General features: G+C 45.6%; 2 protein-coding genes across 2 annotated transcripts in view; one reads left to right on the top strand and one right to left on the bottom strand.

The window, feature by feature from the left end:
- PPME1 (protein phosphatase methylesterase 1) overlaps window positions 1–17,691 on the bottom strand; it is a 170,904-nt gene that overhangs the window by 54,364 nt on the left and 98,849 nt on the right. The gene's annotated exons all lie outside the window — the stretch shown is intronic.
- Window positions 1,669–11,746, top strand: SPCS2 (signal peptidase complex subunit 2). Its single transcript, XM_063306003.1, has 5 exons — window positions 1,669–1,792; window positions 7,996–8,079; window positions 8,603–8,763; window positions 10,473–10,607; window positions 11,489–11,746. Exons 1-5 carry the CDS (start codon window positions 1,721–1,723, stop codon window positions 11,673–11,675), a joined length of 639 nt encoding a protein of 212 aa, XP_063162073.1. The 5' UTR covers window positions 1,669–1,720; the 3' UTR covers window positions 11,676–11,746.

The raw sequence follows: 17,691 nt of genomic DNA, 5'->3' as shown, positions 1-17,691 counted from the left end.
CTCTCTGGCTGGGCACAAGTATTTATAGAAATGGACAATGCATTAAAGAGTCAGTGTGGTATCACAACTAACATATTGGACAGGCACAAAGGAGACCCAATGGAAGCCCTGTAGCTATGGAAACCCACTGGGTAGACTTTGGGGCCCATTTTCCCTCTCAATCCAATCCTGCCTACTGCACAGGGTTGTTATTGGCAGAGAAATGGGATGAGGAAGCACAGTGTACACCACCTTGCGCTCCTGAACAAAGGGAAAGGTAGACATTTAACCAATAAAGAAACAAGCAAACAAAAGGATGTAAAAAATAAAATTAGGTTTGCGATTACTGCCTTGGTAGGCACAAAGGAACGCCGCAAATGGCACTCTGTTGCTCTGGGCACCACCCTTGGCACACACTATCCGGTGTCATTCTGTACACTCACACCTCTTCTCTTAAAAGAGATAAGCCATGGACTGTTCCCAAACATCTGAGAGTCCCCAGTCTTGACCGCACCATCTGATGATTGCAGCGCTATAAAGGATCAATGTTTATACCGTTTTTATCTGTACTGTTCGTGCTCCGATTGTCCTTGGATTCTGGCAAAATATAAGAAAGAAAGAAAGAAAGAAAGAAAGAAAGAAAGAAAGAAAGAAAGAAAGAAGGAAGGAAGGAAGGAAGGAAGGAAGGAAGGAAGGAAGGAAGGAAGGAAGGAAGGAAGGAAGGAAGGAAGGAAAAGGCGGGTGATCCTCTCGAGAATGCCTTCTTCTTCTGGTTTTGTTCTCTCTTCAAGAGCTCCAAGTGGCCCGTATGATGCTGCCCCCATTCTTCCCATGTAATCCTCCCAGCAATCTTGCGAGGTAGGCCAGGCTGGCTGATAAACACCAACCCACAGTTTGCCAGCTGGGTTCGCACAACATGCATAATCTGCTTGTTGAATTAACTCCTTTTCCGGGCTTATGCAATACCCTGAACACTGAAATAGGGTTCCTACAGAGCCAGAAAAAGCTAACCATGATGGTTAACACTGACCCAGACTCACCTGTTGGGTCAACCCCTCTGCTGGGGATGGCCTGGCCTGGCCTGGTTTTTATTTATTTATTTATTTTTCGAATTTCTATCACCGCCCAGCTCCTCTAAACAGGGGACTCTGGTTAAGCGTGTCCGGTGGATGCAGCCACTTCCCTCCCTGCCTGAGGGGGCCTCCCGGTCTCCCCCCAGTGAGATGGGTGAGACTACAAACACCATAATCCACACCCACCATGGGTGTGGGCCAGGCCAGTTCGGGGAGGAGATGGGGGTTGTACTGCAACGCTGGAGAGGGTACCAGCTTGGGGAAGGGCCGCCTAATGAATTAATTAACGGGAAAGGGGCGTAATTAACGCTCCTGATAAAGATGGGGAAGCGGAGAGGGGGAGCGAACCATAGAGCGTGGAGTCCTCCCGTGACTAGAAAGGTACCTACGCTTTCCCCTGCAGGAGGACGGCGGCTCTAGCTCCCGCCGGCCCACCTCGCGCTCCTCCGTCCCTCCTGACCGGCGAGCCGCGATCCCCACGTTCATTCCCGACCCCTCGTAGCTATGGCAACCCAGCCGCCAAGGACTCCACCTCCCAGTGTGCCCCGGTCCCGGCCGCGGCTTCCCATAGGGCCGCGCTTCTTCGTCCCGGCGTCCCTTGCGCGCTCCTCTCCCCGCGCAGCCAATCGGCGGCGAACAGGTCGCGAAGAGGGAAAGGCAGCGGCAAGATGGCGGCGAAAGGCGGCGGCGCGGGAGGCGGCGGAGGCGGCGGCGCGAGCAGGAACGGGATCCTGGACAAGGTAGCCGCGGCGGGGCGTCTCCTCGCCTTCCGGGCCGTCGCGGAGCGAGGGCGGGTGGAGCCGCCGCGGAGGGGAGGCCCCTCCGGAAGGAGGCAGGGCGGGCGGGCCGAGGGCCTCTTCGGCCCGGCCCCGCTTTCCACATCGCCCCGGGAGTGGACGGGACGCGCTGCCACAAGAGGGGCCGGGCCCAGCTTGGACAGCCCTTGTCAGAGGAGCGGGGACTACAACTCCCAGAATCCTCAAGCCGGCCGGCTGGGAGACGCAGCTCCCAGCGGGAGCCAAGCTGGCTGGAAAGCCCGGGGGCGAGGAGAGGCTCGTCAGTGGTTAGCCAGGTGGGATTGCTAAGTGACCCCTCGCCCTCGGGTGCGGAGGAATGAGTGGACGCATTCCCACGTGCTTAACCTGGATCTTGCAGGAAAGCGTTTTCCAGGCTGGCACAACGCCTCCACCTGACCCAGCTGGATTTGAACAGCATCCTAAGCGCACACACAGACACACCCCAACCCCCCCCACCACCTAAGATTAATGTTTACCAATCCCAGCCCGTTCTGCAAATTTTGACCCACCTTTTTAAGCTTTGCCTTGTGAACACAGCTGCTGTATCTGAATGCTGGGCCACCTTTTCAGATTATGTTTTATTTAACCCTTTCCTCAGACTACAGTTGCCAACTTAAACTTGGGACTGTAGGGATACAAGAGACGTCCTCCTCCAATGAGCTTAGGGTGGAGACAAGCTTCTGTGAGGACTTTGCTGTCTAAAAAGGCCTTTTCCTAAACTTTAGCTGCTGCTAGAGCTAAACTGACATCAAAGAGTCTGTCTGTGTTTTGACTTCTACATATACAGCCTTTTTGGAATTGAATGGCATATAAATTGCAGAATCAGACAAGCGCGTAGAAAGCAGTAGCAGTTGGCAACTCTGAATTGGGATAGCTAGCCCTCTGATGCATCAGAGTACATCACTCTCGGTCTTTACACTGTGCACCAGTTATTGCAGGTTCCTTGAAAGCATCTGAACCCTGGGCTGTGACCATCAGTGCTCCAAAGTGGTGTTGCTTTCCTGGTTTTCTCTCCTGTTAACACCATTTCCAGAGCCTAGAAAATGAGCGTTGATCTGAGCCTTTCAATTCTTGCATAAGATGACATTCCGGTCCATAGGCAAGTTTACCACCTGATTTGATTTTAGAAAAGGTTGGGCTCAGAACTGTCCATTTCTGTCAGTTGTCCGTCAAGTTCAACTGTCAGTTGAAATCCCCTAGAAGTGGCCCTGCCGTTTCAGAAAGGATGATGTGTCTTTGAAGCCAGCAACAGGAAATCAGCTGTAGAAGGGGCGGAGGAAGCAAGCACTAGGCCAAAATGAGAAGTGAGGGGTTTTTTTAGACCTTAATAGGAAAATCTCTTGATTGCCTTGAGCAGGCTCTGTTCATATACTCTGTTCAGTAATGTATGTTTATCTAAGACCGCTAATGATGTACCTGAAACATTGTACAGCACGCTACATTTGGTTATGTTAACCGTGGTTACATTTTTTGTGGCTTAGCCTGTTGTACAAATGCACTTCAGTTAGATCAGTTTATGCTTCAGTATATTGTATAAATGCAGAAGATAAGTTGGTTCAGGACTAGGTTAGAAGTGTTTGTATGTTTAGATTTTGAATTTCATCACTGCCCATCTCACTCAGAGAACGACTCTGGGTGGTGTACAATAAAACTAAGATAAATACAGGTCAAAATACAATAAAAACAGTATTCTTAAACAGAAATAGAAATACAAAATCCAAGATGGAGAAGTTAAAAAGTTCTTAATTTAAATCCATATAATTCACAGGGGCCTCTTCAGGGCACTAACCACCCCCAGGATTGATTATCTCTACTCCCACCCCAAGCGAGATGGCAGAGCCAGGTCTTCACCCCTTTCTGGAAGGCCGGGAGAATGGGGGCCTGCCTCACCTCTGGGGGAAGAGTGTTGTATGAACACAGCCACAAAGATTTCTCTGGACTTCCATAAGAGTTGTGTTAGGGTCTTGGTGCAGTTTTCCTGGTTGTACAGTTGTTCTGAAATTTACTTATTTATTTGTCAAATTTATCACCACCCATCTCCCCCTCAAGGAGGAGATGCTGTGCTAATTCTAGGACTGTTATAATAATAGACTCTTTAGCTAAACTATTTGGGGCTCTTGTTCCAAGGATTTGTACCTTAATATTTGTAACAAAGCCTAGACTGGTGATGTTTTGTGTGGAACATGAGAATTCATCCATCTAACTTGGCGAGGCAGTGATGGAATCTATTACCCATCCAGTCCTTTGTTCTCAAACTGTAATGTGATTGTGACATTTGTCTGGCAGAAATAACAAAAAGAAGGCTTATTTTTTTTCTTGCACCTAGCAGTTCTCTCCTTCAATTACTTTATTACCATTGTCTTCCCAAATGAGCAGATTTATGTGCTTGAGCCTACCCTAATTAAAACACACGTGTGCGCCACAACCTCAGCCATGCATGAAGGTATTTTCAAGGAAGAATGAATGGACTGCAGAGAGATAAAGCACAAAATACAATTAGGAGGGTAGAAGTATAAGCACCAAACTGGTAAGAAGTAGGAAGAGGTGAATCGAGCCAAGCTTAATCCAGTTCTCAACACATTTTGAGAAGGATATCTAAAGAATTTAAATAAAAATTCTGAAGGCCCCAAAACACACGTGCCTTTAAACTGCCATCTTTATAATCAGTTAAATTGATAGATTTATTTTCGTAATTTCCAACCATTTGTAAGTCACCAGTTGCCCAAGGAGTAAAAACTGCCCAGAGTCCCTCCCTGTGCGGGGAGATGGGTGGTGATAAAAATTTGGTAAATTAAAAAGAGAGAGAGAGACTTGTAATAGAACAGTGCACTTTGCTAGCCTTCCTTGTTCCGGCATCTTCCATTTGTATTATGTGTACATGTATAGTTGGAGAGGGCTGTTGTATGTGAGATACCCACTTTCTGGTACTGAATAATCAGAGGTCACCTGCATGTATTGGTACCTCTCCAAAGACCAGGAGCTTGTTGATACTTGTTGATGTGGCACGCCTTCTGATGGTTGCCACTGAAGTGGTACCTCCAGAGATAATAAATGGGATGTTTCAATTTCTGTACACCATCCATGTATTAAAGAACCTAGGAAGAGCCTGCTTGCTGGGTCCCACAAAAAAAAAAAAAATCTACTGCAGCCTTCTGGTCCCACAGTAACAAGGTTAAAGAGATTTCTTTGAGGAGCTCCTAAGCGTGGGTCTCCTGCCTTCATGCTCCACCATCTGGTGGCACTGAGACCATCCTGGCCTTAGAAATTACAGGAGCCACCATAACTACCAGCCACTGATAATGTGTCGTGTTGTGTAGTTTGCCTCTGGAGGGGTGGCTTCAGCTCTGGATGGGACTTCCAACTCGGTTCGCTCTGGGTATCCATTCCTAAAAATGCTACCTGATTAAACTCGGCATGGTTTTCTGATCCATTTGTTTAGGCAGTGAAAAGGATAAATGTTGCAGGCAGCTGGTATGTGTAATGATTGCCTTATCCCAACGAAGTCAGTCTCACCAGAGTTTAGTGAATAAAACTGATTTATTCAAAGGATAGTATGCAAATACGAAGAAAGCTGAGAATGAGCAAAAGCGCGCCAAATACAAACTAAAAACCCTCACTTCAAAACCAGCCCCGCCCTTCCTCCCTCCTAGCAACCACCCCCTCCCAGGTGTTAGCAACCGTTACCCACTTCAGCCTGAGAAAGTAACCTTGAACAGAGTCACTAACCCAAACATACATTCCACAGTTGCAGTAAGAAGGTTACAGCCCGGCACGGCTGGAAATTTCCAACCCGCAAACACGGGTTAGAAAAGTGACATGCGAAACGTTACGATGTATACAGCACATTGAAACGATGAACATGACAGTATGATTACATCACCAGTTTAGCATTTGGGAAAAGCAGAGCTGTCGCTTTGTGGCTGAAGTTGATGCTTTGCATACAGGAGATCCAGCTGTGGTTCACAGAATCCGCAGCTTGAAAGGATCATGGGCAGCAGCCTGGGAGAGGGTCAGTCCAAGTCAGTGATGCTGCTGGGCTAGCTCAGCCTCTGGCTTGCTCATCTAGTCACTGGCCACCATCTAGCAGCGCTCTAAAGATAGAACTGAAGCATCCATGACCAGTCATTGTACTGCTTCTGCTTGCTTTGGTCATGTGCCCTCGTGGGGTTCGAGACACTTGTGGCTTTTGTGTGAGAAGACACTCAGAAAAGTGGCATTTCAACAAAGTTGGAGTTCATTTAATGCTTGAACTTCAATATAGCTTATTATTTATGATTAGAGTTATATTCTACCTTTCCTCCAGGAGTCCACGGCAATGTGCATAGCACCCTCTTCAGCAACTACCTTATGAGGTAGGTTGGGCTTAAAAAGTTTCCTCCAGTCTTCCATATTAAAAATTACAATTTGGCCCTAACTTTTAGTGACTTTTGGACCACATTTGGGGGGCGGGGGGTGGCTTGTCTTGTCTCTTGCGGCCCTTGGTAGTTGGGTCAGCAAAAAATGCGCCTTTCTGGGATGTAATATATCTGCTCCGTGCCCACAGCAAGAAGCATGCATGGATGGCTGTGTTTGCACAACAGACTTGCGACCAATTTAAGAATGATGCTTCTTGCCAATTCTGGGGATCCACGGCACACACTGAGCCCTAGAATAACCATGCAGGCAGAATTTTCCAAGGGTGTTTGGTTACTTTGTGGTCAAGTTTGCCACGTGAACACAAGCGCAATGTGGTAGTAATTCTTTACTAAGAAATGTTGCTATTAACAAAACATTCTGTTCTCGGGTCATTATATGGGATCCCACTAAACGACGTCCCTTTTCCGAACAAACATTTTTTCTTTGATGTGTTTGATTAAGCAACAATAATAGTGATAACTAATGGTGCATACCTTTCCGTGTCAAACTAAGGTGAACAATAAATTTTCATTTAATATTACAAACAGTACTTTGGCGGGGGTGGGATCTGGAACTTGGTATCAGAGACAAGACAAATTAATTTAAATTAATTTATTAAATTTGTTATGACCACCCCCTCCACTAGACTCAGGGCGGCTTAGAAAATTAAAACATTTAATTAACTTAATTTTAATTAAAACATTTTAATTAAACATTTAATTTAATTAAAACATTTAAAAAGATTAAAACAAACACATAAACTGGCAGCCTGGACTAAAATAACAGAACAAACCATACCAATATGGTGGACCCACAGATATATCAACAAACACATTAATTCTAGGCCTGGAAACAGAGCCTGGTCTTAAGGGCTTTCTGGAACCCCAGGAGAGTGGACACCATCAGTATCCGTTGGGGGGGAATGCTGTTCCCCGCAATTCCTGAAAGAGTACCTTTCCCTTCTTCTGTCAAAGAAAAAACAATTCAAATGTGATAAAAACAACACATCCATTGCTGCAAGCTTACATGTTTTATTGTTGTGCTGATTATATGCCATGCACCAAAAAAAAAAAAATCTTGCTGCCTTTATATTGATGTAATCACCAAGAAGACCGTATGTAACTTTCACAAACAGCAGTTGTGTTGGTAAACCTGTGAATTTCAGAGAATTCACCATTTGCCCAGGGTAATGCTTGTCACGCAAACTAAGGCCTTCACACAACCTACTAAGCATAACGTGGATGTTTTGGTTTAGTGTTATGTGAACCAAGCACAGGGTGGAAGTGAGAGAGCTTTTGCCATCTCACGCTTTGTTCTGTGCCCGAATTTGTTTCTGGCCCTGCTCCTCCTCTGGCGGCTGACTGAGGGCCTGCAAACAGGGCCAGGCAGTTTTCTTGACAGCTGCCTTAACTCAGTTACTGCATTAACCCATTTTCTGGGTGTGCATGATACCTTGACTGATAAACTATCCAAACAGCCCGGGACTGTGCTCCTCCATACCTATTATTGCTGCTGACCAGGGGAGGCACTACGAGGGTGGTTTTCTTCTGTTAGGACCCGCCAGCTGAGCCCTTGTGTAAGTGCAGTCAGTGGACCCGGTTGAGCCCATTGCGTGAACGCAGCCTAGTCTCATAAGCAGTCAGGGTGAGAGAGGGCCTGGAAGCCACATTCAGCTGGCCTTCTCTTTCCTTTTCCTGGGACCCCTAGAAAGGGCCCTTTTAAACAAAGACTGCTTGCTTTTTGTCTTTCAGTGGAAAATCGATGACAAGCCTGTCAAAGTAGACAAATGGGATGGGTCAGCGGTAAAGAACTCATTGGATGACTCCGCCAAAAAGGTAGCCTCCCTCCTCCCTTTTGGAATAGATGGATTCTTCACCTCAATTCTGGTGCCTTTCCCATCAACTCTCTCGGCCCCTCTGTGCTAGCTTTCATGACAGTCCGCTTGGAATATCTTTGCTACCTTCCTGTTCCTCTGCATTGCTAGGATCTGCTTCCTTTCCTCCTCAAGCTGTTGAGTTGCCTTCCTGGCAGTCTCCGCTACGGCTGCCGGGTTTGAATTCACGTTCTTAAGGTCCTTGCTGGGAATCCTTGCCGTTCACAGTCCCAGGACCCCGAGCTGTACTCAGCCTCGATCTGCTGCATTCCCAAGGCACTCCTTGGACGCTCGGTGCGATGGACCAAAATGTCATGGGGGAGAACTGGAAGAGGACGATCCGTCTCCTACCCCAAACAGGCTTTCTGCATGCAGTCTCTCAAACTGCAGGATCCTGTGTGTGATACGTGTTAATGGTGGGAAGGCGCTGTGTTCTCTTTGTCTGTGTATTCATGTGCAAATGTGTGCACTTCTTTCCCCACCAGGTTCTCTTGGAAAAGTACAAATATGTAGAGAACTTCTGCTTGATTGACGGGCGCCTTATCATCTGCACCATCTCCTGCCTCTTCGCCATCGTGGCTTTAATATGGGACTACCTTCACCCCTTCCCGGAATCCAAGCCAGTCCTTGCTGTCTGCGTGGTGTCATATCCTTTTCGGGTGCTTCCCGTCTTAAAATGTTTGCTTTCCACACTTCACTGATTGGTTGGTTTGGCCTCTGAACCTGAAGCCCTGAGCTGATTTCCTGGCATCTTTTTTGCCAGGTTTAGGAGAGCTCATGTTAGCCTTCCCAAGTCTGATTCTCTGGCCATTTTCAAGCGGAAAGAAAGCTGGTTTCGTTTACCTCTTTTTCCTGGGTTGTTCTCGCAGGCCGGTGGTGGATAGCCTGGAGTTTGTACTCCAAAAAGAAAAAAAATAAATGTGTTGGGATAATAGGCCAACTGGTTATAAGTCCCAGAAGAACAGTGATAGCCTAACATAAAAGGAAATCATAGCATAAAATGATAATGTGCAATAAATGGAGCAATTACAGTGTTACTTATTTCATTATTCATTTATTGGCATTGAGTCATCTCAAATTATCAGTGCAATAATCATCAACTAATAAGCTTTCCCTAGTCCTCATTAAAGTGCCATAATAATCATAATCTTGATCATTATGAGAGGTAAGAGTTGGCTCTCTGCATCATAGTACATTATTCCAACTTGGAACCCTCTGAATGTGTTTTTGACTCTGTCTGATCAAGGGGCAGATCCGTGATCAGGTCCCGTTAGGTCTGAATCAAAAGCTGAACCCAAACATATGTTCCGAATGAAGGATTGCTCGCTGCCATGGCCCTTCATTACAGCACATAAGAAAAGAAGCAACAGTTAAACAACAACAAATGCATCTAAGCAGCAGCAGGGCACTGTAAATTCTTCTGAGGAATAACTTGATCTGTCAGTTTTACAAGGTCACGTAAGTTCTCTATTTCTCCATGGTCGCACGGGGGTGCTAAAGACGAAAGGCACGCTCCACAGTCTTAATTGCTCGTATTCATTCTGAGGAACTCCAGATGCATTCTTGGGGCTTCACAGTAGCTTCTCGTGGTGTAAAGCATCCGTCTGATTTATTGCCTTATTCTTTCCATGAAGTTGTATATCAGCTTGGAACTCAACACTCTGCCACCAAACAGAGAAAGCGAAGGTGGATCCTTCAAAGAGAATTTGCTTTTAGATTATGTCTCCTTGAAGCAAGAGTTTAAAAGTAAAGCATATTTGGTTAAGCTGTGTCACCAACCAGTCCTTGGTTTGTTTCAAGGTGTGTCCTCCGGTAGACCTGATCCCTTGTTCGCAACCTTCGTAAAGCATAAGTTGGGCTGCATCTTCTTTTGGTTCAGACCTAACAGGATCTGATCACTGATCTGCATCAAAAACACATCCAGAGGATTCCACGTTGCAATAAGCTGAGTTCTGTTTTCGTTTTACTAATTAAAAAGCAAAAACCTCGGCATTTGCAAAATACCTTCTGCTGAGCGTGTTCAGTTAATTGGTGGGGAGTATGAAGTCAGGGGAAAGGGCTTGTCCCACCAGTTTTGCGGTCGAGATATAGGCCCATGCCAGGAAAGGAAGCTTGGGGCTGCGGAAAAGGGCAGCATTGCGTGGGCCTGTGGGGAAAAGGCAAAATCTCCAGGTAAAAGATCTAAACTAGCGAACATCGTAGTCCCATGTAGGGTTAGGGATCATGGAGGCTGAAGACCATTCCACCTGGAAACCGTCATTTGGAGAAAGCTGTTTTAAAGAGTTTCTTCAAGTGGACTCCGTTCCTGAAATCCCTTGCACCAAGACCCGATATTTTTCTTTAACACCGCCCAACGTATTTTGTAATGATGGGAATTCTGACCATCTATACCTCATATAAGGAAAAGAGCATTTTTCTGGTAGCACATAGGAGAGATCCAACAGGGATGGATCCCGACGACATCTGGCAGCTTTCCTCAAGTCTGAAAAGGTACTGCCTGTTCCAGGATTCCCCAAATTCTGCATAGAAGGGAAAGGGTTGTGTGGAGAACTCACACGGGCTGCCAGAAGCCCAGCAGTTTGCTCGCCCCCGCGGAGAATTAAGTTGAAGTCATGCTGCGAGTACCCATACACAAAATCCTCTGAATTTCAAACACTGCAAGGTCGGAACAGCCCTGTTTTGTGCTCCACTTGAACCTCAGCAGAAGTGTTCCCACCTCCTCTTGACCATATCGCATGCGTTCTAAGGTCGGGATGGGGAATTTGCAGCACAAAATGCTTCTGGAATGGCAATGGAACACTTCGGGCTAGTTTGGAAGCTTTTTGAGTCAGAGCGTTTTACACACCCCTGGTTGGGAGTTGAGCAGGGATGGGAACAGCAGCCCAATAGAAGAGGTTGTACTCTGTAACTCCCCTTGCGCCTGACACACCTCTGTGCCTGCGCTAAGCTCTCATTTCCCTTCAGCTGGGTTCCCCTGGTGGTGGTGGTGGTGGTGTTGCATCCTAGATTATTCCAGATCCCACTTCTGCATATTGAGGCTCTGCTTCTTTATGCATGCATACATTTAAGGTATTTTTACCCCATTTCCCTCATTAAAAAACAACGAAAAGCAGAATTTAACTCAAATTGGAAACCACGTTTTAAAAGTAACAGCATAGAAATTTTGAAGCACAAGGCTTAGGAAACCTGCTGGTCATAATGGGTATTATGATCAGGAGCCTGCATCACCCATGTTACGTGCCAGCCAATTTTAGTTACAAACTTTTGGGGTGGGGGCGGGGAGGCACCACCGGTGTCATACGTTTCACCAGCTGGATGGTTCTTAACCAGACAGGTCAAAAGCCTTCCTGTTTGTGTAATCCTCTTTCTAGGTTTGACGACAAATACAGCCTGAAAATGACATTCATCAGCGGCCGAAACAAGCAACAGAGAGAGGCGGAGTTCACCAGGTCCATCGCCAAATTCTTTGACAGCAATGGGACCTTAGTAATGGAAGCCTTTGAACCGGATGTTTCCAAGCTTCACGACAGCCTGCTCACAGAAAAGAAGCTCAAATAGGCTGCATCCCACTTCCACCTTCCCGCGTAGATCATGCTGAGCTTTAAGCCAATAAAGGAAATGAGCACGAATGACAGCCTGCCGTTTTATCCCGAGATCCTCTCTCCTTCTCTTCTTCCCCTTTCTCCTTCCGTCTCCCTCTTAAGCGAAAGAGGATTTTTAATCTAGGACCTGCTGGAGGTCTAGTTTTGGTTAGTTTTTGCCTCACTTTAGATCAGTGTTTCTCAACCGTGGCCACTTTAAGACGGGTGGACTTCAACTCCCAGAATTCCGGGAGTTGGAGTCCACCCGTCTTAAAGTGGCCACGGTTGAGAAATACGGCTTTCGATCAACGTTTGTTCTTTTCAAGTGCTTTGTGAACATAGGTTTGCAAAGAATTTCTGGAATGGGAAAGATTGAGCCTAGGTTTATTTTCTATTTTTAAAGTAGCAATGCAGTAAGGCAGTTCTGTCGCAGGCATTGTCGGGGGGGGGGGGGGAGAAAAACAAGCAAAGCCTGAGTTTGGGTTTTATTGCCTCCCAGCTTTCGGCAGGGAGGGAATCTTTAGTTAATTATTTTTGCATGTTCAATTATGTGTGTCATTTAACTGTTTTGTCAAGGTGCGGCCAAGCTTTCTTTTTTTTATCTATCAAGCCACTGAAAGTTATTGGGGGTGGGAATTTGGGAGTAACTAGTAGGAAATAAATAACTTTGCCAGGCTGTATTTCAGGCTGAAGACAAAGGGAAAATGGTGAAGATTTTAAAAATATTTTTCTTCTGTGCTTTGTCCCTTTTTGGTGCATTTATCCATGTGATTAAAAAAAGGGGGGAGAAAAACCTTTCCTTTTGTTCCCTACGTAAACTGCCATTTTCTAAAAAAATAGGGTTTTTCCAATAAAAGTCAGAAACGTAACGTGACAACTCTGGAATTGTTAATGAGTGGTGGGCACAGTGAAATTAGTGTTCTTTATTATTTTTCTTTTGATAGATCATAGTTCTGATTATTTACATACGCACACATGCATGGCTGCTCTAAATCACTTTGTGAGTATATAGAGATTTATAACAGATTTATTCACAGCCTTGTTTTATGCCAAAAGCTAAATAGAAATAATGCCATGGAATGAATTACCAACTTGCAATAGAGGTATGTGTATGTTTTCAAGATAACTGCAGTCCGAAACTGGGTATTTTTCATTCCTGCTAGAATACATTCTTCATACTTACTGTGTTTCGATACTTACAATGTAGTCTTGTAGAGAATTCTGGATATGAGCTGCTCTAAAACTCTTTTAGGGCACGTTTGGATAAGCAATAAAAGTATCTGCATTCATTTGAAGCATTTACACACAGTTCAATTATAAAATTGCTTGGGCGTTTTGAGATCAGTAAAGTGATAATACTGTAGTATCCCTCATCGGATTTACACTTAAAAGGATACCACAAGGATGGGAAAAAAGCAAGATTAGTATTACTTTTATTAAGTTTTTGTTTTTTATTTTTTTAATTCTTATCCCTTTATTATTTTTATAAATAACTCAAGGCGGCGAACATACCTATTACTTCCTCCTCCTCCTCCTCCTTTCCCCACAACAGCCCTGCGAGGTGGGTTGGGCTGGCTTCTGTGCCTAAGGCGGGACTAGAACTTTCCTACCACGCCTGATTGGCTCTTTGGCTGACAGAGAGGGACTGGCCCAAGGGCACCCAGCTGGCTTTCGTGCCTAAGGCAGGACTAGAACTCACTGACTCCTGGTTTCTAGCCCAGCACCTTAACCAAACTGGCTCTCCACAAACTACGTTAAATAAAAAGCATTTGGAGGGTTATGGAAAATGCGCCTCTTAAGACAATCTCGGCTCTTCAGTGAAACCTCAGAGCTGGAATTTCTTGATCACGTTTTGCTGATTTTGTGGGAAGGGTGTGTCCTGCTTGCTGTAGCATGAATGCCTGCAATGTGCAGCTTGCATTCCTTCTGATGTTTCTATGGTGCTCCCCTCCAAATAACCCTAAATGGCGCACACAAAAATAAGGATTGAGACCACAGAAGAAAACGGGAAACTAAACCGTAATCTTGCAATCCAACAAGGTAATCGCTTTCTCTGCAGGTAGAGGAAAATCATAGGTGGGCATAGGACCTTGCAGGTAGGAGCACATTCCCCCTGGACCACTCAGAAGCTTTTGATGCCATCAGCTTTCTTGGGCTTTGTCTGAAGGTGAAAGTTATGGAATGACACCATCCTGGATAGGCTTCCCCATGACTTCAACCATGAGCCAGATGGCAGATCTGACTGAGCAGGTGATGGGAGACAGTGAGAAACTGCTTTTGCTGTGGGACCAGACTAGGGGGTGCCACTGAGTTCAGGGCACCCGGGGATCCCTTGCTGTCAGTCCTTTGAGGTCAACCAGGTCAGGAAACAGAAGCTCCACTATTACTGTTGTGCCCTACATGATGACAAAACCTCAAAAGCTTTCCAGAACTTGACAGCTGATTCAGCCTCACTGCTTCATTCATTTTAGTAATAATCTGGACCCAAGGTCAAGAATTCAAGTCTTTGGATGCTACCAAATACTAAATGGCTGACTCGTACAAGTGCAATGAGGAACCAGTGTTATGTTATAATGCCCGCAACCCTGATAGATGCTGTGGCCTTCAGCATAGACTGTCAACATCACTTCAATGAATTCTAACCATGCAAAGAGTTGAGCAAGCTACCACATGGTTGCCAAGAAAATATCTTCAGGTTTGTACCAGTGGTAGAGCCAACAGCAGAGGACTACAGGGAAACTCAAGGAAACTGATTTCTCCATCTTCTTACACCAGCAGAAAACTGCATGAGTCCAGAGGTCTATTTCAGTATCAGTCCAATGGACAGCTGGAAGTCCCCTTGGGTCTTGAATGAAGGATCCAGTGGGTAGTCAGGCCTGGTCATAGGTGGAGGGGGAACTCATGTTCTGCTGCTTGTTTGAGAGTGGGGTGTCCTGGGAGCTAGAAGAGCATCCATTTTGTCTCTTTGCTCATGATGAGCTTCTGAGGAACATCAGGGATGGTGCACCGCTTCTCCCTTAACAACATAGCTGAGGATGCTTTGCATCCAAGAGTAGACAATTAAAACCACAATATTATCATCTCCAATCCCTTTCTGCAATGATATTAGTTTGGAAGTCTAGAAAATACTTTTTGCTTCTCGGGAACCTTCCACTGGCACCACAACAGAGAAGGAAAGGGTTGGTTGCTACAGATTAATGATCTCTTTTTCCACCAACTAACCAGATTTTGATTCACCTAATCCCTGGGGGTTAGATCATAAATTTAGTTATGATGCCATACTTGCAGCAGGAGAGAAAAAAAGATTTTTTTGTAGAGCTTTACCTTCAACAAAACAGGAAGGCATTCTGTCCCATTCTGATCATCATTTCCACCAGAACTATTTGTATTCCATATAAACTTCTCTGGCACATCTCAGTTCCGTATTCTGAAGTAGAACTTCTCCACCCTGATTGCCTCTTCAGAGGTGCGGACTTTTAACTCCCAGAATTCCCCAGCCAGAGTGGCTGTTTCCAAGCCTTCTGGGAGTTGAAGTCCACATCCTGGAGGACCAACAAGGTTGGAGAAGGTTGTGAATCTCCAGCTTGATAGCATATACGTAGGCAATATCTTGTCAATACCTAACAGATTACTTCCCTCTGACGTTCTCTGTCACCTTGGAGGTGTTCAAATAACCTGAAAAAACGTTTTTGATGGTATATAAGCTCAGGGGATTCAGTGGAACAATGGGGAGGTTATGATGCTAGCAGCTTCCTGTTGCAAATATCGCTGCAGATGCAAATTAGATGTGTTAAACTCCCCCAAATGGCTCACCTTAATGTGAAATGACAGTGATTGATCCCCACCCCGCATCCTTGCAAATAAAGTTTCAGCCGATAGGCTAGAGCAGTGTTTCTCAACCTTGGCAACTTGAAGATGGGTAGACTTCAACTCCCAGAATTCCCCAGCCAGCAAGGCTGGCTGGGGAATTCTGGGAGTTGAAGTCTACCCATCTTCAAATTGCCAAGGTTGAGAAACACTGGGGTAGGAGAGAGGTGCCTTACTTTCACCTTTGTGGCATCCATCAATTCTGGACTGTATAGTGTTGGAAGTTCTGGCAAATCCAGCATGCCTCATTTGCATGAGAATTAACACGTAAATTGAGTTGTCCCACAATGCAACTCTGAGGAAGCTGTTTGTTGCCACTCCCGCTTCCTCTTTCTCTCTTCCTTCTTCTCCAGCAGAAGCAAGCACATGGATGTGTGCTGCTATCCTCCACTCTGGGCACCAGGTGGTGGGCCTGGAATTCCCCTTTCTTCCATGCAGCTCTTGGCAGCTGCAGGGCTGAGAGTTTAGGGCAAAACCAAGTATTTAGAAAGAAAAGAAGAACAAAGGAACCTCATCTTTCCCACCAAGATGGATGTAACAGAAGCAACAATAAAGTCAGTAAAAAAATCTTTTACTTCTTAACCTAATATGTCTGAGCATGTGATTCTTTATGCTTGGGAGGGCTGACTGTGTGACATTACTGACCTGTGTCTCTCTGATGTGCTCATTGAAGCTATCTAAGGTAATTTTCCTTTTTCTGTGCCAGCTTCTCAGCTGCGCTATAAGCTCTGCTCCATTTCAGTGGTTCTAGCAGGCCACTAAATTGGCTTCAGGTAGGAGGAGAAAAAAAGGGCTTGGCTTCATCTGTGCTCTGCAGCAGCTGCAGGGAACCCTTCTTCTGCGAAACAGCCTCACTGGAGATTAGAAACACGGTGAGTGATGGGGATGTCAGAGAGACGAGGGAAATAGAGGTGGGGGGTGTTGTCCAGGCAGCGTTATTTCTCTTTTCTTGTATTACAGGGCTAAGAAAACATCCTTCCCCCTTGGAGCTTTTCAAAAGGCATTAAACAGAGGAAAGGATGATCTTGCTTGCCTTGAAAATAAAACCTAGGTCTCCTCTTGCCTTCCTGTACCCATTCCCTGTGCCAAGGTGTCCACGGTTTCTTCTGAATTAACCTGCCAAGGGGAATTTCCTCCAAAGGGAATTTCCTCCCTCCCATGAAGAACGCAGAGTATTTAGTACAGCGTAAAGATGATGCTGGAGTGTATTTGTGTGTGTGAGAGAGGGGGGGGGTATTTTTCCTTCTGGATTTCCCCCCCGCCCCTTCCACTGCCTAGTAAATGATATTGGAGACCGAACTGTAAATATCTGATTTTCACAGCACTTTCTGTATTTGATTTCCTCCGGTTGTCTCTGCTTCTAATTCCCCACCCCAACCCCCAGAAGGCTGAAGCTTTAGAGTATCTGCTCTCTTGATCATATGAGACACAACTGGTGAGGTAGGCTGCAATACAGGGTCGTTGCTGCCCATCAGAAGTGTGTAAACCTGGACGAGGCACAAGATGCCTTTCCTGTTCCAGGAGGCTGATCTTGGGGAAGCTACGCAGTGTTAGACCGAGTTGGTTCTTCGATGAAAGAGCAGTGTGAAATCCAAAATTGTGGGCACAGAAGGGAGGGCCAACACTCTCCTACACACCATCTCAAAACGGGTTTGGGTCACCTCCTAAATCCCTAAGGCATTCAAGCTAGTTCTTGAATTATCCCATCTTGCACAAGACGCTCAATTATAAACTAAACAAACAAGTTGTGTTTGTATGACATAACAAGATCCACATACCCAAAACACCATCCTTTGCCTATCTTTACAACTGCTAAAGAATTCCCAAGATCAAAGTCATCCTTTTCCCCTTGTTCAGCTTTCCTTTCTGATTTCCCAAGTTTTCAGCTTCTGGACACAATGATTACCCTATTTAGGCTTTGGGCATTTTTGAGTGAAACATTTGGCTAGAATGAATAAAATATCCAAATTAAAAATAAACCACGTTTATGTAGATGATCCCAAAAACTATTTGAAGTCTTGCAGTCCTATAGCCAGGTAGGCTTCACTCAAGAACATACAGTATGACTTCCTTCTGGGTAGACGAGTGTTTCTCAACCTCAGCACCTTTAAGATGTGTGGACTTCA

Source organism: Candoia aspera, chromosome 5 (genome assembly GCF_035149785.1).
Source record: "Candoia aspera isolate rCanAsp1 chromosome 5, rCanAsp1.hap2, whole genome shotgun sequence".
NCBI classification, from domain to species: Eukaryota; Metazoa; Chordata; class Lepidosauria; order Squamata; family Boidae; genus Candoia; species Candoia aspera.
This window is presented reverse-complemented; position numbering and strand designations above follow the sequence as displayed.

Coding starts and splice junctions, on each gene's coding strand:
- SPCS2 (XM_063306003.1), top strand. CDS start 1,721: ATGGCGGCGAAAGGCGGCGGCGCGGGAGGCGGCGGAGGCGGCGGCGCG. Junction 1,793..7,995: donor GGAACGGGATCCTGGACAAG/GTAGCCGCGGCG, acceptor TTTGTCTTTCAG/TGGAAAATCGATGACAAGCC. Junction 10,608..11,488: donor CTTTCCTCAAGTCTGAAAAG/GTACTGCCTGTT, acceptor TCCTCTTTCTAG/GTTTGACGACAAATACAGCC.